The 27,322-nt window shown below is 40.4% G+C and overlaps 1 protein-coding gene across 1 annotated transcript; it reads left to right on the plus strand.

Annotated features, from left to right (window-relative positions):
* Positions 1-7,893: 7,893 nt before the first annotated feature.
* Positions 7,894-26,136, plus strand: LOC311506191 (scavenger receptor cysteine-rich domain-containing protein DMBT1; the record flags this gene model as incomplete). The annotated part of the gene is made up of 13 exons (XM_084570068.1): positions 7,894-7,959; positions 8,094-8,649; positions 9,652-9,761; positions 10,698-11,046; positions 12,204-12,509; positions 13,300-13,608; positions 14,656-14,961; positions 15,724-16,032; positions 16,792-17,148; positions 22,388-22,693; positions 23,688-23,993; positions 24,767-25,045; positions 25,988-26,136. 13 exons carry the CDS (start codon positions 7,894-7,896, stop codon positions 26,134-26,136), a joined length of 3,708 nt encoding a protein of 1,235 aa, XP_084426194.1.
* Between the last annotated feature and the right edge of the window lie 1,186 nt (positions 26,137-27,322).

Below are 27,322 nucleotides of genomic sequence, written 5' to 3' on the forward strand. Positions count from 1 at the left end.
TGTTGACTGGCGAATAATGACACAAGTTCCCTCTTGGATAGCATGGAGCGATACTTACACTCCAAAATGGATGAATAACAGAAAAAAACTAAATGAATGATAGTTTTTTGTTTGTTAGTTTTTTTTCCAGCTTAATAGTCTCTTGAGAGATGATTTAATATGTTTTTTGTAACAAAACTCAAAGACTTCCTGACCAGTTTCAAGTTTGAGACTGTTTCAAATGAAGGGCAACCCATGAGGCAGCAAAGAATTTTTAAAACTTAGAAGAAAATAGATGACTATGAACAATTCAACTAAATGGAACCTGTAAATCCACGGAATTATCCGTTTAAGCATTGACAGAAGCATCTGTAAAAGGTACAGCGAATAACCTGTTAATCTATGGAATCCGTTATCAGGTTGATGAAAGGTGTCCGTAGAATCGAGTGCCAAATAAACAGAGATGGACAGAAAAAGGTCAAAGCCATCAGGTGCCCAATTTAGGACAAAAAGAAGAGGAGAAACGAGCAAAAGATAAAGGTATGCTATGTACTCTCTGTTTGATTACAGCATCCATGTCATGAATGGAGGGCTAATGTTAATTGGTGGTATACGTTTGTTACACAACCAGCTGCTTTGCCACTACCTCGAACCAGACAGGGACCACAAGGGAGACGGGTTCAGTTCCTTACCCCCTAACCTTGATAACCTGTATGCAGAACCAGCTGTCCTGAAATGGATCAAGGAGAACATCTCTGAGTGGAAAAATTGTAGCCAAAAGGGTCACCTCAATAGCGGACAGGCTGAATGTGGACTTTGCCTTTTTTCTCTCCTTGTGGATAAGAGCAAACAATGTCAACCGCATAATTTCAAAGCCAGGACCGGCCTTCATGGGACCTTTTACCTGTTTTTCCCTTTGTTTGAATCATAACAGTAAAGTTTAGTTATTTTATTTTATTTTCTGCCTAACCCCATTCCAATATTAAGACTTTGCTGAAAGACGCCAGAAAGCCATCATGTCTGACAAGAAGGCAGTGATCAAGAACACAAATATGTCTGATGAAATGCAGCAGGATGCCATGGAGAAGTACAACATCGAAAAGGACATCACTGCCTTTGCCAAAATTGTGTGTTGGCTCCCTTAAGCTCACTTACATTTCTAAGGTCAGCGATGTCACTAAGCTGAGGCATAAAGCAGAGTTCTGCTTTGTTATCAATGCCGGGATGAGGAAGTTCTTCCTGCAGGCCAGTGATCAGCAGGACCTTGTGGAGTGGGTCAGCGCTCTCAACAAAGCCACCAAGATCACAGTGTCAAAGGTGCCCGATGGCCACCAGAACTTGGAGATCCAGAAGGCTTTGCTTGATGTCTTAGGGCCCAAGAAACAAGTCTAGAGGGGTCAAATATTTGCACATATTTGTATTTCCCTATGTATACATATCAATCTGCTAGAAAAATTTCCCACCAAAACTTCTAAGTATGGGACCCCGAAAATCAGTCTTCAAAATAGTGCACTCCTTTGTCCTCCATGGAGAGGACGGGGACCTAACCATCAACCTAACCTCCGCATGCACGACCAGAGGAGTAGGGAGACCACCAGGAGTATGGACTTACACAGACAGAGACTCCAGAGAACTACATGGTCGTCCTTGACAAGGAGGGATTCAAAGAGCTGCAGCCATCGGACCATCTCCAAGTAGAGAGCTCCATTTGGCTGCCACTTTACGTGGTCTGCAATGGCAACGCCTGTTCCTCCTAACCATTTTAGGGGAGTTGGGACAACATGAGTATTGTTTTAGTGTGTTTTATTTTAAATGCATGTTGATTTGATGTGATTTTATTAATATTTTAATAAAAATATTTGTATTGTGCATGCTGATTTTGACTTTGCCTCACCATATGAGTTTCCTTATTTATTTATTTATTGGAAAAATACCAAGTTTAAACGGTCGCAAAAAAAAATGTTTGCTTCCGTCTTCTTCCCACAGGTGGGGCACCGATGTGCCAGGTCTACTTTTATTATGGCTCTGTTTATTATGACAAATTTAGCAAGGCTGTCTCTCTGTAACCATCACTAGGTCAGGACCACCTATTAGACAAAAGTGTATGTAATCTTATTATTGCCGGTTGACTCTGTACTTGCTGTAGTGCATGTGTCAACTCCTTGCTGCAAGTAAAACTTTTAAACGAAACTCCAGTGACTCTGTGACTCTTGATAAAAGAATTTCCGTAACATTTATTTATTTATGTTAAACCCACAGAGAGGAATTATCTTTTTAGTCACCCCAATTTCCAGGCATCAGCTTTCAGAGGGGATCCCCTACCATGGAATTTTATTAGAAGCTCACCACAACACCCTTGTGTCTTAGAACCATTAATATGTTTGTCTATTTTATTACTAATTGTCATTACCTTTTTTTATTATTTTGATGTTGTTTTTATTATGTTTATAACTTTTAATATATTCTTTTCCTACGCTTTTTAACCAGCATTGGTTCATCAAAAGGAGCCAAACAAACATATTTTATACATTTTATTCCCCCGTCCCTCTGCAGCATTTTCTTTCCCAACCTAACCCCCCTTAACCCTACAGGATGTTACTTCAATGCACACACAAAAAAAACACAGATCATGTGAAACTTTTTTCTTCTAAGTTTTAAAAATTCTCTGCTGCCTCATGGGTTGCCCTTCATTTAAAACAACTCAAACTTGAAACTGGTCAGGAAGTCTTTGTGTTTTGTTACAAAAAACATATTAAATCATCTCTCAAGAGACTATTACGCTGGAAAAAAACTAACAAAACAAACAAAAAACTACCATTCATTTTGCTTTTTTCTGTTATTCATCCATTTTGGAGTGTATCGCTCCATGCTATCCAAGAGGGAACTTGTGTCATTATTTGCCAGCCAACAGTGGACTTGTGTCGTTACACACTATTTAAGTGTGGACCTTTTGCTCTAATGTAAATGAACAAATAGTACAACAAATAGTCTTCTATAAGTATAGAAGATCTGGCTATAAACCATTTTATTATTTCTTCCTAGTTGTTTTTCTTTTCTTTCCCCATTTTTAGATTTTCAGGTACTCCGTTGCCCTCTGGGTAGCTTTTCATTTTAATTACGCTTTAATAGAGCCATCATGCTGTATTCAAAAACAAAAACAAAGAACATATTAACTAATCATGTTTAATTCTTGAATTATTTAGTTGAGATATTGAGTTAAGTTTTAAATAATCTTGCTTATTTCTTCTTTTCACCCATGCTGGAATGTGACTGTCGCTGTGTGCTATCCAAGAGGGAACTTGTGTCATAATTTGCCAGCCAACAGTGGACTCATGTCCTTTTTTTGGTAATGTGTATGAGCAAATGTTGCAGCCCTTTATGTGCAAATTACTATATGTGTGAATTATTATTATAAATTGGAATCCAGGGCTTGTAAAATCTCAGCAGCAGTTTTTTTTAAAATTTGGATTAGACAGCTTTGAATGTCTAATAAAAGTGATCAGAGTGATTAAAAATATAAATAAATTATCTTACGCCTGCCCATTTTATTTGTAACTTCATCCTGGTTGTTTTTCTTTTCCCTCTTGTTTAGTTTTTTGAACGGTGACATGTCCTCTTTACGGTTGTGCCTCTTGTTGTACTAGCTCTGACAGAGGTTGTAATTGATTCCATAGGAGGACAGATCAGATCAGGTTGGAAACATGTTCTAATGCAGGAAAGAGTGATTACTATATGCAAAGACAGATCTAACTTGGCTCAGCATAACTCAAAATGACTGCCTATTCCACATCAATATCTTATGGCTTATCTTGCCTGATGTGTTCTGGCACATTTTGTACACAGATTTGGGAACATTACTACTCTGCACCAGTGGTTAAAACACCCCAGATGAACTGCACACTTATGTTTAGTAACTTTGAGATTTATTTTTAATTATTATGAATCCCAGATAAAAGTCAATTTTGCTGCTAATACTGCAGCATTTGAAATTAGTGCATGCAGCGAAGTTACTCCTAATTTGAAGATAAACATTTTTTATTCTCAGAATTCCAGTGGCCATGATTATTTAATATTTGTATCACAGAGAAAGGTTTAAATGTTGATAACATTAAAGTTAAATTATCATTTGAAAGAATCAAAGGCTTGGCAGTAAACAGGCACTCATTAGGTGAAACAATGGCTGCAGATAGTGTCACTGTAGCAGTGGGAGGTCCCCTGCTTGATAGGTAGAGATCGCTCAAAGATGCAAGTACCCTCTTTGCTTTTTCTTCAAAAAAAATTAAAAAGCACATTTTAAGTAATAATGTGGTAAAAGGCCTTTAAAGTAAATTTTCTATGTAATTGTTTTTGATTAAAAATGCCCAGAAACCCAAGTCCCCTGTTAGCCAATGAAGAATGACAGTCCACTGTTAGCCTGGTTCACGTGTATGTGTGTGTGTGTGTGTGTGGGGGGGGGGGGGTGGGTGTGTGGGTGTGTGTGTGCGTGTGTGTGTGCGTGTGTGTGTGTGGGGGTGGGTGTGTGTGTGTGTGTGTGGGTGTGTGGGTGTGTGTGGGAAAATGGGACAGGCCGGAAAACAGCACTTCCGCAGGCCGGAAAACACCACTTCCGCACTTCCGCACTTCCCCCCTTCCTCAAGACACAAGACATAGGATACAGTACATCCGGGTTCACCGGAAGTTCAGGGTCATCATCAATCATCTTGAACATTCCTGAGTGACACTAGGTATCCTTCTTTGTTTTTTTAACATGCATGAAATATTCTCTACCTTTTCACAGTCAAGTTTAAAGCAGCACTAAAGAAGTTTTCCTCTTCGGTCCCCCTACTGGTTGGAAGTGTAATTGTCCATTACTTCCGTCGTAAATAAGTTAGCCGACTGCATCCTACTGTCGCAGGCACGTTATTTGTTTATGCAGAACCGGCTTTGGAAACAATCAACGATTTGAAGGATGTCCAGTGACAAGGTAGAGTAGGTTGCATGATTTTACGAAAGTATGATGTATTGCAACATTAGAATGAAGTAAAACAAAATAATGACATTGCTTGCTATTTTTATTTCTGTGTGAAACTGTAAATTTGAAACGGCAGATTAGCAATAGCCAGATAGGTTTACATAAGGATGAAAAATAAAGAAACGTATTGCCCAACAGTTTAGCATGTAATAGCCATTTGCATTGTCTGTGAAAATCTTGTGAATGTTGTTGAAAAAAGTTTCAGAGACCGTTGTGAACTAAGAATCAACAACTTTGGGAACGAGCAAACATTTGGGGTTATTTTGGCAGTTATTGTCTTAGCTTGCAGTGATAGTTACAGCGATATTTAGCTTAGCGATAGTTACATACAATAGCGAACACCTTAGCTAACATGAGCCATAGCGATAGTTATATTAGCACAATAGCTAACGCCTTAGCTAACATGAGCCATAGCGATAGTTACATATATATTAGCACAATAGCTAACGCCTTAGCTAAGATGAGCCGAAAAAATAATTGACAATGTATTGAACACCGATGCACACTGTTTGAAAAAAAGATTACCGGTATTACTTACAAGTCCAGCAGCAGCAAAGGCAACTCACCATCCGTCTTGCATTTTGTTGCCTCCTTCAGCTCCTTCAGCTCTCGCCAACGAGTATGAGCCGGTCCGATATTCACTCTTGTTTTAGCTCTTTCTTTATCATGCTCTCGTTTTCTTTTCTTCGCCTCATCGGACAGTACACTCCTCCTTTTCTTTGCAGGCTCTGTCATGAAGCTGGTATCTTCCACACACCTGCTGAGTGTTCTCTCACTGATCTGATTCACTCTCTCACTGATTTGAGCCTCAACCTACCGGCTTTTGTAGCCGCGTTGCCGTAAAGCAGGTCAAATTTGTAGTCTTTTTAGAACTACAAAAACGCTACCCGACGAAGCAAAGTTACATAGTGCGGTTACAGCCAATAGAGGGCCGCAAAGCGATTACAGAATTGGCTTTCACCCGGTTTTGAGGTGATAAATCAGTGAAACTATTTTTGAAACATTATTTTAAGGTACTAAAAACTCTTTAGTGTTGCTTTAACATCAATCTGCCTGGACATTTTACTGATAGCTAATTCAATCAACATTTCCACCGATCAGGCAAAACATTATGACCACTGACGGGAGAAGTAAATAACATTGCGCATCTTGTGACAATTCAATGTTCTGCTGGGAAAATTTTGGACCTGGTATTCATGTGGATGTTACTTAGACATGTAGCACCCACCTAGACCAGACCAGGCACCCCCATCCCATAGCAATGACGCTGATTGATCAAACTGATCAAATGTCGATGGGATCATCCACAGAGGCCCCTCCCCTCAAAGGCCCCCACCAGGGTCGTTTCTAGCTTCGTGGGGGCCCTAAGCAAGAGGCTGTTTGTTGGCCCCGAGTTTTTCAAAGTACGATGAAGAGATTCCTCACCCTTAGATGGATAAAAGGAGTTTTATTGTCATTAAACATATGTTGGTACATGAGGTGGAATTAAATTAGTTACCCTGGTCCCAGTGCTAGCCAAGGCAGAAACAGTAAGAGTACAAAAATAGAATAAAATGAGCTAACTAAGTATGAAAAATAGGCAAGTAAGTAATATAAATATAGAAAGTGACAATTGTGCACTACTGGAGTCTGTGCAGAACGACTGCATTCAGTACAAAATGTATCTATGGTTGGTTGTGGCTGAGCCACTCAGGCAAGTTAAACTGATAAAAAACTATAATAGAAGGAAAACAACAATCCTCTATATGTCAATAAATAAAACAGATTTTGAGTGTTTATAAAAATGTTTACTTTAAATAAGAAAATACAACAAACCAACATTTATTTTAAAGTGCAACAATGAAAACAAAACAACACTAAAAATAATGCTTATGTAACATCACAGTCACTTATCAACATAACACCTAATGTACTTAATCAAAGTAATAATAACAGTTTGTGTTTATGTGATGGTTCTGGAGCTTCCTGATCAGGAAGTTCACAAGATCCCTCTGGCTCAACGTCTGGAGCTCCAAAATATTTTAGAATTGCTCCTGCAAAGACAAGGCTCCTTAGGTTATCAAGCCAAATAGATCATTAGCGCATATTCCTATTTTATAATTGCAGTGATGTTGCTGTAATACAGAAAATTAAAATGAATCTGTTTTTATATTAAACATTGGGATGTGCAGTGTTCCCAATTACAAAATTGTCACTTTTCGTTTCAAATCTTTTTTATTATCATTTCACAATGAAAACACATGAAACAGTGATACATTGCAGATGTATATCACAACAGTAACATAAATGCCCTCCACAAAACATCCCAAGGTTGGGCTATTGCAGTTTCAAATGGTATCAGAAAGCTGATATCCCACAAAAATTTACATAGAAAAAAAAGGTTTTCAAGAAGCTTGAGGTAGAACATTGACCCCACCTACCCACCCGCTCACCCCCAACCCCCTACCCCACCCCCTCTCTTTAGAGAAATTAGGTAGAAGGCACACAAAAGGAAGAAAACAAGATAGCGGATTTCCTTTTAGTTAAAGAAAAAAAGGCAGTCTGCAGGCTTATTAAAATCAAAATCTTGAGCTTCTTGAATGACAAGGGTTCCTAGTGTTCATGCTCTCCTGTTACAATGTATGCTGTATAACAAAGTTGTCACTTTTAAGAGTGTTCTGCATTAATTTACACATAGGACGAGTTAAAGAAATAAAACAAAGATCAATGATCCACTGCCACAATAGTCTAAAATAAACACAGTGTCTCATTGTTTTTCGTCATCAACAAATGCCTTACCTTTATGCTTTGACCGTGTTTCTTCCTGCGTTTTCTTTTTCTTCTCTTCTCCGCAAAACTGAGATAACTCCTTTTTGATGCCATTACTGTGTTTGTTTTGTCTAATATTCTCACTAACAGGAATGATGGGTAGCTGTCAGTCATGCCCATCACACCTGTTGGTGACCCGCTACGTCACTCACTTTGCGACAGTGCGGTCCAACGAATATGGCGCAATACTGCCACAAAAGCACCAGCCACTGCTTATCATTGCAGTTTATTTTATTTATATCCGATGACGTTTATTTTTAAGCATATAAAGGGATATAACAAACACATGAGATAGCTACAGATAAAGACATTCATTCATCTTCTGTACCCGCTTATTCCCGTTAAGGGTTGTGGGATCTGCTGGAGCCTATCCCAGCTGTCATCGGGCGAGAGGTGGAGTACACCCTGGACAGGTCTCCAGTGTATCGCAGGGCTAACACAGAGAGACAGACAACCACTCACACTTACATGCACACCTACGGCGACACAACTTCTTGTAAGACTGCACAAATTCTTTTTATGTTCTTTCCCTTTTTTTTTAGATGGTCACATCAGACTGGTTGGTGGTAGCCAGTGCTCTGGAAGAGTTGAAATCAATTTCAACAACAGCTGGGGAACAGTCTGTGACCACAACTGGGACATAGATAATGCTGAGGTGGTCTGTAGACAGTTGAACTGTGGGACAGCACTGAGTGCTCCTGGTTCTGCTCACTTTGGTGAAGGAACTGGAGAAATCTGGCTTGATGATATGAAATGTTCAGGAAATGAGAGTTATCTGACTGAGTGTCAGCACAGAGGATTTGGGAAGCACAACTGCAACCATGGTGAGGACGCTGGTGTCAACTGTTCAGGTGAGACACATTTTGAATCATCCACTGAATGTCAAATAACATGCATGAAATATTCTCTACCTTTTTACAGTGAAGTTTAACGTCAACCTGCCTGGACATTTTACTGATAGGTAATTCAGTCAGTATTTCCACTGATCAGCCACAACATTATGACCACTGACAGGAGAAGTAAATAACATTGACCATCTTGTGACAATTCAGTGTTCTGCTGGGAAATGTTTGGACCTGGTATTCATTGGTGTGGATGTTACTTAGACATGTCGCACCGAACCTAGACCTGACCAGGCACCCCCATCTCATAGCAATGACAGTGATTGATCAAACTGATCAAATATCTGTGGGATATTCCACAGAGGCCCATCCCCTCAAAGGTCCCCACTAACAACATTCTGTTTCCGGACACCACCGGAGACCCTCAGAAGGCCCATGTCCATTCTCTGATGAGTCACAACTGTTTTGGAGGCAACAAGGGAGACTTACAAAATAATAGGGACGTGGTCATAATGATATGCCTGATTGGTGTATGCCATGGCTTTTCAAGGAGAGGAGAGATTCAGGGGGCACAACAACAAAGGAGACACAACTTTTAGGGTTGCTCTACGTTCTATACATACATCTATATTAAACATATGCGCAGCATTAAATATTAAACTATAGATATAGATATGTCTTGTATTTGATGTTGTTTCCTTTTAATACTGTACTGTTTTTCACTGAGAAAGAAATGAAGAAGTGGATCAAGGAAGGCCATTGAATTCAGTTCAGTACGGAACATAGTAGGGAATCACACAAGACAGAAACGCACTCCTGCACAAACTTTTATTTCAATAGCATTTTGCTAAACGTATGGTAACAGAAAGGGGGTGGAAGTTTCTTACACCTATCTAATCTAAAACCACTTATATCTCAGCATGTTTCATCTCAACTTCAGCTGTTGCATGATCACATTTTATCACATATGACTACACAAATACTGTTTATTGTGTTCTGTTCTTTCTTTAGGTCAGATCAGACTGGTTGGTGGTGACCAGTGTTCTGGAAGAGTTGAAATCTATTTCAACAACAACTGGGGAACAGTCTGTGACGACAGCTGGGACATAGATGATGCTGAGGTGATCTGTAGACAGTTGAACTGTGGGACAGCACTGAGTGCTCCTGGTTCTGCTCACTTTGGTCAAGGAACTGGAGAAATCTGGCTTGATGATGTGGCCTGTTCAGGAAATGAGAATTATCTGACTGAGTGTCAGCACAGAGGATTTGGGAGACATGACTGTGGACACAGTGAGGACGCTGGTGTCATCTGTTCAGGTGAGACACATTTTGAATCATCCACAGAATGTCAAATAATATGTTTGAAATATTCTCCACCTTTTTACAGTGACGTTTAACATCAACCTGCCCAGACATTTTACTGGTAGCTAATTCAATCAGTATTTCCACTGATCAGACACAACATTGTGACCAGGAGAAGTAAATAACATTGACCATCTTGTGACAATTCAGTGTTCTGCTAGGAAACATTTGGACATGTAATTCATGTGGATGTTATTTAGACATGTAGCACCCACCTAGACCAGACAAGGCACCCGCACCCCATAGCAATGACACTGATTGATCAAACTGACCAAATGTCCTTGTGATGATCCAGAGAGGCCCCTCCCCTCAAAGCCCCCACCAACAACAATTTCTTTCCAGACACCACAGGACACCCTCAGAAGGCCCATGTCCATTCTCTGATGAGTCACAACTGTTGTGGAGGCACAAGGGAGACCTACACAATATTAGAAAGCTGGTCATAATGATATGCCTGATCAGTGTATGCCATGGGTTTTCAAGGAGAGGAGAGATTCAGGTTCAGAAAACATGAGGATATTTTGAAAGACACTTTTCAGATTGAAAATGTAATCCTTGCATGCATTTAGGTCTTCAAGTGAACCTTGTCCTGCAAACACATACTGTGTTCAATTTAACCACGTTTCATACAGGCGCCAAACTGAACTTGTTTCTGGTGTCAAAAAAAGGAACAAAGGGGAGACAAATTCTTATAGGACTGCACAAATATTGTCCATCATGTTCTTTTCTTTTTTTTAGGTCAGATCAGACTGGTTGGTGGTAGCCAGTGCTCTGGAAGAGTTGAAATCAATTTCAACAACAGCTGGGGAACAGTCTGTGACCACAACTGGGACATACATGATGCTGAGGTGGTCTGTAGACAGTTGGGATGTGGGACAGCACTGAGTGCTCCTGGTTCTGCTCACTTTGGTGAAGGAACTGGAGAAATCTGGCTTGATGATGTGGCCTGTTCAGGAAATGAGAATAATCTGACTGAGTGTCAGCGCAGAGGATTTAGGAGACATGACTGTGGACACAGTGAGGATGCTGGTGTCATCTGTTCAGGTGAGACACATTTTGAATCATCTACAGAATGTCAAATAACATGCATGAAATATTCTCTACCTTTTTACAGTTAAGTTTAACGTCAACTTGTCAGGACATTTTACTGCTGGCTAATTCAATCAGTATTTCCACTGATCAGCCACAACATTATGACCACTGACAGGAGAAATAAATAACATTGACCATTCCTTCATTCATTCATTCATCTTCTATACCCGCTTAGTCCTGTTAAGGGTCGCGGGGGTCTGCTGGAGCCTATCCCAGCTGTCATCGGGCGAGAGGCGGGGTACACCCTGGACAGGTCGCCAGTCCATCGTAGGGCCTAACATTGACCATCTTGTGACAATTCAGTGTTCTGCTAGGAAATGTTTGGACCTGACATTCATTCATGTCGATGTTACTTAGACATGTATCACCCACCTAGACCAGACCAGGCACCCCTACCCCATAGCAATGACACTGACTGATCAAACAGATCAAATATCCTTGGGATGATCTATACGAGGTCCCTCCACTCAAAGCCCCCACCAACAACAATTTGTTGCCAGACACCACAGGACACCCTCAGAAGGCCCATGTCCATTCTCTGATGAGTCACAACTGTTTTGGAGGCACAAGGGAGACCTACATAATAATAGGAAGGAGGTCATAATGTTATGACTGATCGGTATATGCCATGGGTTTTCAAGGAGAGGAGAGATTCAGGTTCAGAAAACATGAGGATATTTTGAAAGATACTTTTCAGATTGAAAATGTAATCCTTGCACGCATTTAGGTCTTCAAGTGAACCTTGTCCTGCAAACACATACTGTGTTCAATTTAACCACGTTTCATACAGGCGCCAAACTGAACTTGTTTCTTGTGTCAACAAAAGTGAAAAATGTATTGTACATCGCAATTTAATAATTTCATTGTTCACTGTGACTCCATCTGACATTGGTTGTTGGTAAGGATAATGGGATTCATATGTGGTTGTCTTTATTTTCTCTTTTTTTTCTTTACTTAACTGCAGACACTCTGACGTAGGTCGAAACTGATTTACTTTTCTTCACTGCAAAAATTCAATGAAGAAATCTAAAAAAGGGGAGGGTGGGGGACAAAGGGGACACAACTTCTTATAACATTACACAAATACTGTTTATTATGTTCTTTTTTAGGTCAGATCAGACTGGTTGGTGGTAGCCAGTGCTCTGGAAGAGTTGAAATCAATTTCTACAACAGCTGGGGAACAGTCTGTGACCACAACTGGGACATGAATGATGCTGAGGTGGTCTGTAGACAGTTGGGCTGTGGGACAGCACTGAGTGCTCCTGGTTCTGCTCACTTTGGTGAAGGAACTGGAGAAATCTGGCTTGATGATGTGAAATGTACAGGAAATGAGAGTTATCTGAGTGAGTGTCAGCACAGAGGATTTGGGAAGCACTACTGCAACCATGGTGAGGACGCTGGTGTCATCTGTTCAGGTGAGAAACAGTTTGAATCATCCACAGAATGTCAAATAACATGCATGAAATATTCTCTACCTTTTTACAGTGAAGTTTAACGTCAACCTGCCCGGACATTTTACCGCTAGCTGACTCAATCACCATTTCCACTGATCAACCACAACATTATGACCACTGACAGTAGAAGTAAATAACATTGACCATCTTCTGACAATTCAATATTCTGCTGGAAAATTTTTTGACCTGGTATTCATTCCTGTGGATGTTATTTAGACATGTAGCACCCACCTAGACCAGGCCAGGCACCCCCACCCCGTGGCAATGACACTGATTGATCAAACTACTCAAATGTCTGTGGGATGATCCACAGAGGCTTCTCCCCTCAAAGGCCCCCCAGTAACAACATTGTGTTTCCAGACACCACAGGACACCCTCAGAAGGCCCATGTCTATTCTCTGATGAATCACGACTTTTTTGGAGGCACAAGGGACACCTACACAATATTAGGAAGATGGTCATAATCATATGCCTGATCAGTGTATGCCATCGGTTTTCAAGGAGAGGAGAGATTCAGGTTCAGAAAACATGAGGATATTTTGAAAGATACTTTTCAGATTGAAAATGTAATCCTTGTACGCATTTAGGTCTTCAAGTGAACCTTGTCCTGCAAACACATACTGTGTTCAGTTTAACCACGTTTCATACAGGCGCCAAACTGAACTTGTTTCTTGTGTCAACAAAAGGAACAAAGGGGACACAACTTCTTATACGACTGCACAAATTCTGTTTATCATGTTCTTTTTTTTAGATGGTCACATCAGACTGGTTGGTGGTAGCCAGTGCTCTGGAAGAGTTGAAATCAATTTCAACAACAGCTGGGGAACAGTCTGTGACCACAACTGGGACATACATAATGCTGACGTGGTCTGTAGACAGTTGAAATGTGGGACAGCACTGAGTGCTCCTGGTTCTGCTCACTTTGGTCAAGGAACTGGAGAAATCTGGTTTGATGATGTGGCCTGTTCAGGAAATGAGAGTTATCTGACTGAGTGTCAGCACAGAGGATTTGGGAGACATGACTGTGGACACAGTGAGGACGCTGGTGTCAACTGTTCAGGTGAGACACATTTTGAATCATCTACAGAATGTCAAATAACATGCATAAAATATTCTCTACCTTTTTACAGTGAAGTTTAACGTCAACCTGTTTAACGTCATTTTACTGCTAGCTAATTCAGTCAGTATTTCCACTGATCAGCCACAACATTATGACCACTGACAGGAGAAGTAAATAACATTGACCATCTTGTGACAATTCAGTGTTCTGCTGGGAAATGTTTGGACCTGGTATTCATTGGTGTGGATGTTACTTAGACATGTAGCACCCGCCTTGACCAGACCAGGCACCCCCACCCCATAGCAATGACACTGATTGATCAAACTGATCAAATATCTGTGGGATGATCCACAGAGGCCCCTCCCCCCAAAGGCCCCCCCTAACAACATTCTGTTTCCAGACACCACCGGACACCCTCAGAAGGCCCATGTCAATTCTATAATGAATCACAACTGTTTTGGAGGCAACAAGGGAGACCTACACAATATTAGGAAGGTGGTCATAATGTTATGCCTGATCAGTGTATGCCATGGGTTTTCAAGGAGAGGAGAGATTCAGGGGGCACAACAACAAAGGAGACACAACTTTTAGGGTTGCTCTACATTCTATACATACATCTATATTAAACATATGCACAGCATTAAATATTAAACTATAGATATAGATATGTCTTGTATTTGATGTTGTTTCCTTTTAATACTGTACTGTTTTTTACTGAGAAAGAAATGAAGAAGTGGATCAAGGAAGCCCATCGAATTAAGTCCAGTACGGAACATAGTAGGGAATCACACAAGACAGAAACGCACTCTTGCAAACTTTTATTTGAATAGCATTTTGCTAAACGTAGCAGTTCATTATTTCCTGTATGGTAACAGAAAGGGGGTGAGGAATCCGAAAGTCTCTCATGAGTTTGAGTTTCTTATACCCATCTAATCTAAATCCACTTATATCTCAGGATGTTTCATCTCAACTTCAGCTGTTGCATGATCACATTTTATCACATATGACTGCACAGATACTGTTTATCATGTTCTTTTCTTTCTTTAGGTCTGATCAGACTGGTTGGTGGTAGCCAGTGCTCTGGAAGAGTTGAAATCTATTTCAACAACAGCTGGGGAACAGTCTGTGACGACAGCTGGGACATAGATGATGCTGAGGTGGTCTGTAGACAGTTGAACTGTGGGACAGCACTGAGTGCTCCTGGTTCTGCTCACTTTGGTGAAGGAACTGGAGAAATCTGGTTTGATGATGTGGAATGTACAGGAAATGAGAATTATCTGAGTGAGTGTCAGCACAGAGGATTAGGGAGACAGTACTGTGGACACAGTGAGGACGCTGGTGTCATCTGTTCAGGTGAGACACATTTTGAATCATCCACAGAATGTCAAATAACATGTATGAAATATTATCTACCTATTTACAGTCAAGTTTGACGTCAACCTGCCCGGACATTTTACTAGTAGCTAATTCAATCAGTATGTCCACTAATCAGCCACAACATTATGACCACTGACAGAAGAAGTAAATAACATTGACCATCTTGTGACAATTCATTGTTCTGCTGGAAAACTTTTGGACCTGACATTCATGTGGATGTTATTTAGACATGTAGCACCCACCCCATAGCAATGACACTGATTGATCAAACTGATCAAATGTCTGTGGGATGATCCAAAGCGGCTTCTCCCCTCAAAGGATCCCCAGTAACAACATTGTGTTTCCAGACACCACAGGACACCCTCAGAAGGCCCATGTCTATTCTCTGATGAGTCACGACTTTTTTGGAGGCACAAGGGAGACCTACACAATATTAGGAAGGTGGTCATAATGATATGCCTGATCAGTGTATGCCATCGTTTTTCAAGGAGAGGAGAGATTCAGGTTCAGAAAACATGAGGATATTTTGAAAGATACTTTTCAGATTGAAAATGTAATCCTTGCACACATTTAGGTCTTCAAGTGAACCTTGTCCTGCAAACACATACTGTGTTCAGTTTAACCACGTTTCATACAGGCGCCAAACTGAACTTGTTTCTGGTGTCAACAAAAGGAAGAAAAGGGACACAACTTCCTATACGACTGCACAAATTCTGTTTATCATGTTCTTTTTTTTAGATGGTCACATCAGACTGGTTGGTGGTAACTGGTGCTCTGGTAGAGTTGAAATCAATTTCAACAACAGCTGGGGAACAATCTGTGACCACAACTGGGACATACATGATGCTGAGGTGATCTGTAGACAGTTGAACTGTGGGACAGCACTGAGTGCTCCTGGTTCTGCTCACTTTGGTGAAGGAACTGGAGAAATCTGGTTTGATGATGTGGCCTGTTCAGGAAATGAGAGTTATCTGACTGAGTGTCAGCACAGAGGATTTGGGAAGCACAACTGCAGCCATGGTGAGGACGCTGGTGTCATCTGTTCAGGTGAGAAACAGTTTGAATCATCCACAGTATGTCAAATATCATGCATGAAATATTCTCTACCTTTTTACAGTGAAGTTCAACGTCAACCTGCTTGGACATTTTACCGCTAGTTAATTTAATCAGCATTTCCACTGATCAGCCACAACATTATGACCACGGACAGGAGAAGTAAATAACATTGACCATCTTGTGACAATTCAGTGTTCTGCTGGGAAACGTTTGGACCCGACATTCATGGGGATGTTACTTAGACATGTAGCACCCACCTAGACCAGACCAGGCACCCCCAACCCATAGCAATGACACAGATTGATGATCTGTCGTATGATACACAGAGGCCTCTCTCCTTAAACCATAGGACCCAAAGACCCTCACTAACAACATTCTGTTGCCAGACACCATAGGACATCCTCACAACTGTTTTAGTGGCACAAGGGAGACCTACACAATATTAGGAAGGTGGTCATAATGATATGACTGATCGGTGTATGCCATGAGTTTTCAAGGAGAGGAGAGATTCAGGTTCAGAAAACATGAGGATATTTTGAAAGATACTTTTCAGACTGAAAATGTAATCCTTGCACACATTTAGGTCTTCAAGTGAACCTTGTCCTGCAAACACATACTGTGTTCAGTTTAACCACGTTTCATACAGGCGCCAAACTGAACTTGTTTCTGGTGTCAACAAAAGGAAGAAAAGGGACACAACTTCCTATACGACTGCACAAATTCTGTTTATCATGTTCTTTTCTTTTTTAGGTCAGATCAGACTGGTTGGTGGTAGCCAGTGCTCTGGAAGAGTTGAAATCAATTTCAACAACAATTGGGCAACAGTCTGTGACCACAACTGGGACATACATGATGCTGAGGTGGTCTGTAGACAGTTGGGATGTGGGACAGCACGGAGAGCTGGTTATGCTGGTTATGATGGTTACGATGGTTATGATGGTTATGATGGTTATGAGGATTATGCTCACTTTGGTGAAAGAACTGGAAAAATCTGGCTTGATGATGTGGAGTGTTCAGGAAATGAGAGTTATCTGACTGAGTGTCAGCACAGAGGATTTGGAAAGCATGACTGCAACTATCATGAGGACGCTGGTGTCATCTGTTCAGGTGAGACACATTTTGAATCATCCACAGAATGTCAAATAACATACATGAAATATTCTCTACCTTTTTTTTTTTAACTATTTTTCCCTGTGGTAACATGACAAATCCATTTCCCTTTATTTACATTTTCCCCTTTTTACAGCTGCACATCATCCTAACACTTATAATCAAGAGTTGTGTAATAAAGCAGTACAATAAAATAATAATAAATAACACATAGGATCAATTACATAGATGTAAAAAGAGAAAAAAGAAGAAAAATAAAGATAAATAATTGAATATAATAAAATAATGATAATATTGTTAATAATAATAAAAGTACTTTCTTCTTCCTCCAAACACAGCGAGTTTATACCAAAAAGTTCAATTTTGGTCTCATCTGACTACATGACCTTCTCTCATGCCTCCTCTGGATCATCCAGATGGCCACTGGCAAACTTCGGATGGGCCTGGACATGTGCTGGCTTGAGCAGGAGGACTTTGTGTGTGCTGCAGGATTTTAATCCATGACGGCGTAGTGTGTTTCTAATGGTAACCATTGAGACTGTGGTCCCAGCTCTCTTCAGGTCATTGACCAGGTCCTCCTGTGTAGTTCTGGGCTGATCCCTGACCTTTCTCATGATCAGTGACACTCCACAAGGCGAGATCTTGCATGGAGCCCCATTCTGAGGGAGACTGACAGTCATCTTGAGTGTCTTCTATTTTCTAATAATTGCACCAACAGTTGTTGCCTTCTCACCAAGCTGCTTGCCTGTTGTCCTGTACCCTATCCCAGCCTTGTGCAGGTCTACAATTTTGTCTCTGGTGTCCTTAGACAGCTCTATGGTCTTGGCCATGGTGGAGAGGTTGGAGCCTGATTGATTGTGTGTGTGGACAGGTGTTTTATATACAGATAACGAGTTCAAACTGGTGTAATTAATACAGATAATGAGTGGAGGATAGGAGGGCTTCTTAAAGACAAACTAACATGTCTGTGAGAGCCAGAATCCTTGCTGGTTGGTAGGTGATCAAATACTTATTTCATGCAATAAAATACAAATGAATTATTTAAAAATCATACAATGTGATTTTCTGGATTTATTTTTTTTTTTTTTGATTCTGTCTCTCACAGTTGAAGTGTACCTATGATTAAAATGACAGATCTCTCCATTCTTTGTAAGTGGGGAAACTTGCAAAATCAGCGGTGTATCAAATATTTATTTTCCCCACTGTAAGTTTTCCCCAATCTTTGTGTGTCATCAGAAAAGATCTAGCTGTAGATACCTGAAGAAGTCTGTCATCAAAGTTTCTTTTTGGAATTTCCACCGATAGCATCTGAAATAAATACAATAATCTAGACAAGACGTTCATATGGATACTTTCCACACAACTCAGTAGAGAGAGAAAGTGGAACCATTACTAATGTGCCAAATTATTTTATTGCAATTTGCATCATACAAATTATGTAGGAATTGTGGTAAATAAATACCAAGGTATTTTATGCCTTTTCTAGGCCACTTAAAACCACTTTGCAACTTAACACTTTCTGAAACAAGACTGTTCACATCCATAGCCTCCATTTTGGTCCACATTAACTTTATATCCTGAGTAATACCCATACCTAGAGGTGAGCTCCTTAAGATATGGTATAGTGGATATGGGTTTTCTTAAATACAACAAAACATCATCTGCATATAGTGATATGTTGTGTTCTTCTTTATTTATTATAATTCCTTTTATGTTATTATCATCTCTAATAAGCTGAGCTAGTGGCTCAGTGCTAATAGCAAATAGCAAGGCTGACAAAGTGCATCCTCGTTCTAGTGTAAATCTCTCTGATCTGTACCTTTAACCCTAACAGCTGCTTGTGGGGATGAATAGAGTGTTTGTATCCAATCTATAAAATTAGGGCCAGATTTGAACCATTTTAACATTTGAAATAGATACTGCCAGGACACACGTTCAAATGCCTTTTGTGCATCTAAGGATATGATTACATACTCTAATTTCTTGTCTTTCTGATGGGATATTATATTTAGTAAATGTCTTATGTTATCTCCATAATATCTTCTGGTGATGAACCCTGTTTGATCAGGGTATGTGATTTGGGTAATTATCTTGTTAACACGTCTACCTAAGATTGCTGTTAGTATGTCTCCATTCAGCAAAGATATTGGTCTATAAGACTGACATGCGGTGGGGTCTTTACCCTCTTTATGAATTACTACTATGATTGCCTCAGTCCAAGATGGTGCCATAGTTTTGGACTCTAGAGCATGTCTGTATGCTTTTAGTAACAGGGGTGCCAGTAGGTCTTTAAAGGTTTTATAAAATTCATTGACAAATCTGTCCGGACCTGGACTTTTACTGTTCTTAAGTGATGAAATCACTTGTTTTATCTCCAATTCCTGTATTGGCTTATCTAGTTCCTCAGCTGCTGAATTTGTTAATTCAGTTAATTTTATATGTTTTAGGTACTCCGATAGTTTTATGTCATCATCGCATGTATTTGTATTCTTATATAAGGATTTGTAGAATTCTGCAAAGGCCCCTGCTACTTCGTTCGGTTTTGTGGCCATATCTGCTTGTAGTTTTATTCTCTGTACAACATTTGAGGATCGCTGCTTTCTCAATCTAAAAGCTAATCATTTGCTTGCCCTGTTTCTATGTTCATAGTATTTTTGATTAGTAAATCTTAAGCTTCCCTCGATCTTGTCTGATAAGAGGCTATTAAGTTGTCTGTGAGTTGCATTTAGGTCGTTGGTGACACTAGTTGTTGCAGATTGTTTATGTTTATGCTCTAACTTTTTTATTTTATCTTCCAATTTTCGCTGTCTTGCCTCCCTCTCCCATCTTTTCCTTGCAGACTGAACAAGATAATACGGCCCCTGATATATGCTTTGGCACAATCCCATAATATTAGGGGGTTTGTTTCTGGTGAGGCATTGGTATCTAGATCAGAGGTCGCGTTAACCGAATACTTTACGTCATTGAAAGTTTTTTTTAAAATGTGACGAAAAAATCTGAAGGCCATCCGTCATTTTGACAGATTGCAATTCACACCCCTGACCACTTGGTGGCGAGTGACCTTATTAACTGTCTCTTGTCTCTCATTGCAGTTTGTGTTCCAAACATCACGGAACTTTTGTCGGTGCACGATTTCCTGGTACACCGATTATACTGATGCACACGTCAGAGCTCGGCTAACCACATATACAATATATGTCTATGCAGCTAACGGCTACCAAAATGGCATTACCATACCACCGAAGCACTTCAACCCTACGGTACCGTCTAGAGCTGTTTACGCTAGCAGTCCCGTTCCGAGTACGGACAAGACGTGTCGGCAGCCAAAACTTTTCTTTTTTTGGTTACCATTTAAAGTCAATACTGTTCAGAAAAAAAACTTTAAAATTAAATGCTATTGAATATGTCTTTATTATCATTGAAAAAAATTAAAGTGACGGGTAAAAATAGATTATGACGGGATTTTTATGACCTTGTCCGACAATTAAAAAGTCTAGCGCAACCTCTGATCTAGATATGTCTTAAATTTTTGTGAAATAAAGGAAATAAATTCTTTATCATTAAGGAGAGATGTGTTAAGCCTCCATTGTTTAGTTGTTGGCCTATGTCCTATATTCCATTTCAGTAAAACAGGTGCGTGGTCAGAAATAGTGATAGGCAATATCTCAGTATCTGTTATCCTATGCAAATCTGCTCTTGGGGTCAAGAAATAATCTATCCTAGAGTAGGATGCATGTCTGCTTGAGTAGAAGGTAAAGTCCCTACCTCTCGGGTACTTACCTCTCCATACATCAGCCAGATCTGTTTCTGAAATTTGATATTTAAGCATTTTACTCATTCTGGGCAGGGGGCTTTAGAAGGTGGTTGTCGATCCATTAGCTGAGACATTACACAATTAAAATCCGGTCCCATCAGCAGTAAACCAGTGTTATACTTTAATACTGTATTAAACAATGTTTTAATAAATCTGGGCTCATCTTCATTGGGTGCGTATACATTTATCAAAGACACCTATACGCCATCAATTACTCCATTAACTAAAATATATCTCCCCTGTGTGTCTTTATGCAATGAGGTTTTTGTAAAATTAATTTGTCTGTATATAAGGATGGAAACTCCCTTCTTTCTACCCGAAGGTGATGGGAAGAGTAGTATACTTCATCTGCCCATGACTTTAACTTTTCGTGTTCCACGTCAAATAAGTGCGTTTCTTGTCTCAGCTGGTTTAATATTTTCGTTTTCTTAATTGGACTATGAAGACCCCTTACATTATAGCTTATAATTTTTAATTTATCCATTACTCACAAGGTTTAATTTATATTTTGATTCTCCATTAATGAGCAAGGGAGGAGGAATGGAAGGCAGAGGCAAACATATTGTAGACCATGTCCTGTTCTGTAGGTTTTATGGAGTGTGATCAAGTAATACAACCAAAGAGAGTGGACAAAATAAAGGCAATTACTGCAGCTGCATAAGGGTTTGACTTCAAGATGGTGATGTAGATGAAGAAAGGGAGTTATTATATTTAACTCAGGATCCCTGGAGAACAAAGGGACCAGAACAAGAACACAGAACCAGTTATAACTATAGTTAACAGATATGATGGTACTTGGGGCCTTGTCCCTAACTGCTAAGCAAGCAGCAGGTGTGCACAGTCTAGATTAGATTTGACTGTGCTTTGGGTGAGACAAAGAAAGAAGAAAGTAAAAAGAAAATGATCATTATTCATTCATTCAGGCTCCTGCAGAACACAAGTATATCAAGTCAAACAGCTCTTTACAACTATATAAACATGAATTACTTGTATAATCAAGTTCTGAGAAAGAGTTAGAAGTAGCCTACATTCTCGTAGTACTACTTAAGTGGTCCACAAACTCCTTATCCTTGTCCCGGTGTAAGATTCTGAGTCACAACTGTTTTGGAGGCACAAGGGAGACCTACACAATATTAGATATGCCTGATCAGTGTATGTCATAGGTTTTCAAGGAGAGGAGAGATTCAGGTTCAGAAAACATGAGGATATTTTGAAAGACACTTTTCAGATTGAAAATGTAATCCTTGCACGCATTTAGGTCTTCACGTGAACCTTGTTCTGCAAACACATACTGTGTTTAACTTCACAACGTTTCATACAGGCACCAAACTGAACTTGTTTCTGGTGTCAAAAAAAGGAACAAAGGGGACACAACTTCTTATGAGACTGCACAAATAATGTAAATGTTCTTTTCTTTTTTAGGTCAGATCAGACTGGTTGGTGGTAACCAGTGCTCTGGAAGAGTTGAAATCAATTTCAACAACAGATGGGGAACAGTCTGTGACCACAACTGGGACATAGATGATGCTGAGGTGATCTGTAGACAGTTGGGCTGTGGGACAGCACTGAGAGCTCCTGGTTCTGCTCACTTTGGTGAAGGAACTGGAGAAATCTGGTTTGATGATGTGGACTGTTCTGGAAATGAGAATTATCTGAGTGAGTGTCACCACACTGAATTTGGGAGACATTACTGTGGACACAGTGAGGACGCTGGTGTCATCTGTTCAGGTGAGACACATTTTGAATCATCCACATAATGTCAAATAACATGCATGAAATATTCTCTACCTTTTTACAGTTAAGTTTAACGTCAACCTGCCTGGACATTTTACTGCTAGCTAATTCAATCAGCATTTCCACTGATCTGCCACAACATGACAAAAGAAGTAAATAACATTGACCATCTTGTGACAATTCAGTGTTCTGCTGGAAAACTGTTGGACCTGGTATTCATTCATGTGGATGTTACTTAGACATGTAGCACCCACCTTGACCAGACCAGTCACCCCCACCCCATAGCAATGACGATGACTGATCAAACTGATCCAGTGTCTGTGGGAAAATCCACAGAGGCCCCTCCCCTCAAAGCCCCCCACTAACAACATTCTGTTGTCAGACACCACAGGACACCCTCAGAAGGCCCATGTCCATTCTCTGATGAGTCACAACTGTTTTGGAGGCACAAGGGAGACCTACACAATATTAGGAAGGTGGTCATAATGTTATGCCTGATCGGTGTATGCCATGTTTTTTCAAAGAGAGGAGAGATTCAGGTTCAGAAAACATGAGCATATTTTGAAAGATATTTTTCAGACTGAAAATGTAATCCTTGCACGTATTTAGGTCTTTAAGTGAACCTTGTCCTGCAAACACATACTGTGTTCAGTTTAACCACGTTTCATACAGGCGCCAAACTGAACTTGTTTTTTGTGTCAACAAAACGGAACAAGTTATTATACATCGCAATATAATAATTTTGTTGTTCACTGTGACTACATCTGACGTAGGTTGTTGGTAAGTATAGTGGGATTCATGTTGGGGTGTTTTTTTTCCCTCTCTTTTTTTTTCCTTTCTTAACTGCAGACACTCTGACATAAGATAAAACTGATATACTTTTCTTCACTGCAAAAATTTCGGAAAGAAATTTACAAAAAAGGGAACAAAGGGGACACAATTTCTTGTAAGATTCCGCAAATACTGTTGATATTCTTTTTTTTTTTAGGTCCGATCAGACTGGTTGGTGGTAACCAGTGCTCTGGAAGAGTTGAAATCAATTACAACAACAGCTGGGGAACAGTCTGTGACCACAACTGGGACATACATGATGCTGAGGTGATCTGTAGACAGTTGGGCTGTGGGACAGCACTGAGTGCTCCTGGTTCTGCTCACTTTGGTGAAGGAACTGGAGAAATCTGGCTTGATGATGTGGACTGTTCTGGAAATGAGAATAATCTGACTGAGTGTCAGCACAGAGGATTTAGGAGACATAACTGTGGACACAGTGAGGACGCTGGTGTCATCTGTTCAGGTGAGAAACATTTTGAATCATTCGTAGAATGTCAAATAACATGCATGAAATATTCTCTACGTTTTTAAAGTGAACGTCAATGTCAACCGGCCCGGACATTTTACTGCTAGCCAATTCAATCAGCATTTTCACTGATCAGCTACAACATTATGACCAGGAGAAGTAAATAACATTGACCATCTTGTGACAGTTCAGTGTTCTGCTGGGAAACTTTTGGACCTGGTATTCATTCATGTGGATGTTACTTAGACATGTAGCACCCACCTAGACCAGACCAGGCACCCCCACCCCATAGCAATGACACTGATTGATCAAACTGATCAAGTATATGTTGGATGATCCACAGAGGCCCCTCCCCTCAAAGGCCCCCACTAACAAAGTTGTGTTGCCAGACACCACAGGACACCCTCAGAAGGCCTGATGAGTCACAACTGTTTTGGAGGCACAAGAGAGACCTACACAATATTAGGAAGGTGGTCATAATGCTATGCCTGATTGGTGTATGCCATGGGTTTTCAAGGAGAGGAGAGATTCAGGTTCAGAAAACATCAGGATATTCTGAAAGATACTTTTCAGACTGAAAATGTAATCCTTGCACGCATTTAGGTCTTCAAGTGAACCTTGTCCTGCAAACACATACTGTGTTCAATTTAACCACGTTTCATACAGGCGCCAAACTGAACTTGTTTCTGGTGTCAAAAAAAGGAACAAAGGGGAGACAACTTCTTATAAGATCTCGCAAATACTGTTTATGTTCTTTTATTTTTCTTTAGGTCAGATCAGACTGGTTGGTGGTAACCAGTGCTCTGGAAGAGTTGAAATTAATTTCTACAACAGCTGGGGAACAGTCTGTGACCACAACTGGGACATAGATGATGCTGAGGTGGTCTGCAGACAGTTGAACTGTGGGACAGCAGTGAGTGCTCCTGGTTCTGCTCACTTTTGTGAAGGAACTGGAGAAATCTGGCTTGATGATGTGGCCTGTTCAGGAAATGAGAGTTATCTGACTGAGTGTGAGCATAGTGGATTAGGGAAGCACAACTGCAGCCATGGTGAGGACGCTGGTGTCATCTGTTCAGGTAATCACCCACACAAAGTCAAATATTAAAATGTACTTTTTTGTTTTTCTGCAGCAGCTATCTAATTCATTCTGCATTTAACTGTTCTGTCTGCTGACAACATTATGACCACTGACAGGAGAAGTGAATAACATTGACCATCTTGTGACCATTCAGTGTTCTGCTGGGAAACCTTTGGACCTGGTATTCATTGGTGTGGATGTTACTTAGACATGTAGCACCCACCGAGACTAGACCAGGCACCCCCACCCCATAGCAATGACTCCTTGATGGCAGTAGCCATCCCCAGCAGGATGCAGCCTGACACAGGAACACACACAAATACAGTTTAAGGAAGAAAAAAACATGAAGAACAGCAGAAGGTGTAGACCTGGCATCCAAATTCACTGGATCCCAGACTGATTGATCTTTTGTGACGTAAATTTGTCCAAGATTCAGTGTAAATATTTTCTCTCCTGAATTTAAAACTCATGAATATTTTAAGTCTTGTGCAAAATGAAACCACCCTTGCTATTGTAAGTAAACACTGCAGTATAAAATGATTCATTAACATTTGATTATTTTGTTCTCTGTATTCATAATTACACTGCAAACAGGAAGTGCTATTAGCTCATGCAGCTGCTCGTAGTGCAGATTTGCCCCAACATCATTATAAATCTCTTCTCTCCTAGGGCCTTCGTTGTGGTTGACCACCTCCATACTTGTACAGATCCTGCTTTCTCTCCTGCTGCTCTTGCTGCTCTTGCTGGTGGTCTATCTGGTCCACAGGAGAAGACGACAATCGTGGCATCGCGAATTCTCCGTCCAAACTGAAAGTCTGTGTTCACCAGGGCACACAGTATATTTTAATAAAAGATAGGTGCTGTGGTTTTTCATATTTTAAAGGAATATTTTCTTCTGATTCTTGTCTTTCAGTGACTTTCACACGCACTTTTGAAGATGACGACCATCAGGAGCATTGCCACAGGAATGTTGAGCTGGTGGAAATGAGCAGGGAACAGACAGAGCCAAAAGGAAATGTGGAGGAAAAAGAGAGTAATCCTTATGATTATGAGGAAATTTAGACAGAGGGAAAGTAGATGATGAATATATGACAGAGGCCTTTAATATATATATTTTTTCTATATATGACAGTAAGTTGTTCCCATCCCCCAACAGCCTCATCTTTACCGTTACGCATTAGCAGTTACCCAGTCATTAGCTTGCTAAACGGACGCCAACAGTTGCCTCGCAGCGGTGTCCTCATGAACTACAGTCAAAGTTGCCGCTTGAGTCACATGTTACATTTGAAGGCAACAATTGTTCTGGCTTGACATTTTTTCAGAAGCCACACTGAAAGATCTCTTTTGACCCGTGATTAGGTCCAGGCAGCAGAAGAATCTCAAATCACAGAGTTCATGATTCCCATGCCATTATGCAGCAATCTTAACCCTTTATAGGGCACCCATTGAAATACTTGGAAATTCTTAATTTCAACCCTTATTGTACATTTTGGGTCGATATATTTGGACACTGACACAAGTTTTGTTAAATTAGCTGTTTACCAAAACATGATCAAGATACAGTTATAGAATCAATGAGCATACACCTCCAAGATTAGTTTGCGGCTTCCTGCCTCCGCTTCACAGATATCATTAGCCTTTAAAGGTGCAGTAGGCAGGATTGCGAAGATCCAGGACTTAGCCAAAAAATTTGAACATCGACAACTTCTCAGTCCCTCCCCACTTTCCGCTAAAGCCCAAAACGGTGTCCCAAGCCCCTCCCCCCACAAGGGAGAGCTGTGCACGATAAGGCGCGTGCATATCGGCCCTGGAATACTGTGCACGAGCAGAGAACCGAGAGAGAGCGAGTAAACAAACTAGCATGGAACACACCGACGTAACAACAACAAAATAGTTTTTATAATACCCTTCGTTATTGCTAAATAATTTTAGGTCAAAATATTTAGCAATAGTCAACTTTAGGACAAAACCAAGGTTAGGATGTTTCTGAAAGTAGCCTACATCGGTGATGTTTGCTATCAGTAACAGTTAGAAGCATTCATTGTGGCGTTTTATTCCACAGTTTAGATTTATCAATTTGCTATGTGGTAGATATATGACCGCTACCTGTTGATGTGGTTAGACGTTTGAGAGTGAAGCTGAGGCACAGGCCTCAGACGAGGATTACGTCCCGGCTCCTTCTACACGCCCACGGACAAGTGGTGCGAGGTGGTGGAAGGAGGGGAGGGCGCTATGAAATGTGTGTCCA

The sequence above is a fragment of the Chelon labrosus genome, assembly GCF_963514085.1.
Source record: "Chelon labrosus genome assembly, chromosome: 21".
Classification (NCBI taxonomy): domain Eukaryota; kingdom Metazoa; phylum Chordata; class Actinopteri; order Mugiliformes; family Mugilidae; genus Chelon; species Chelon labrosus.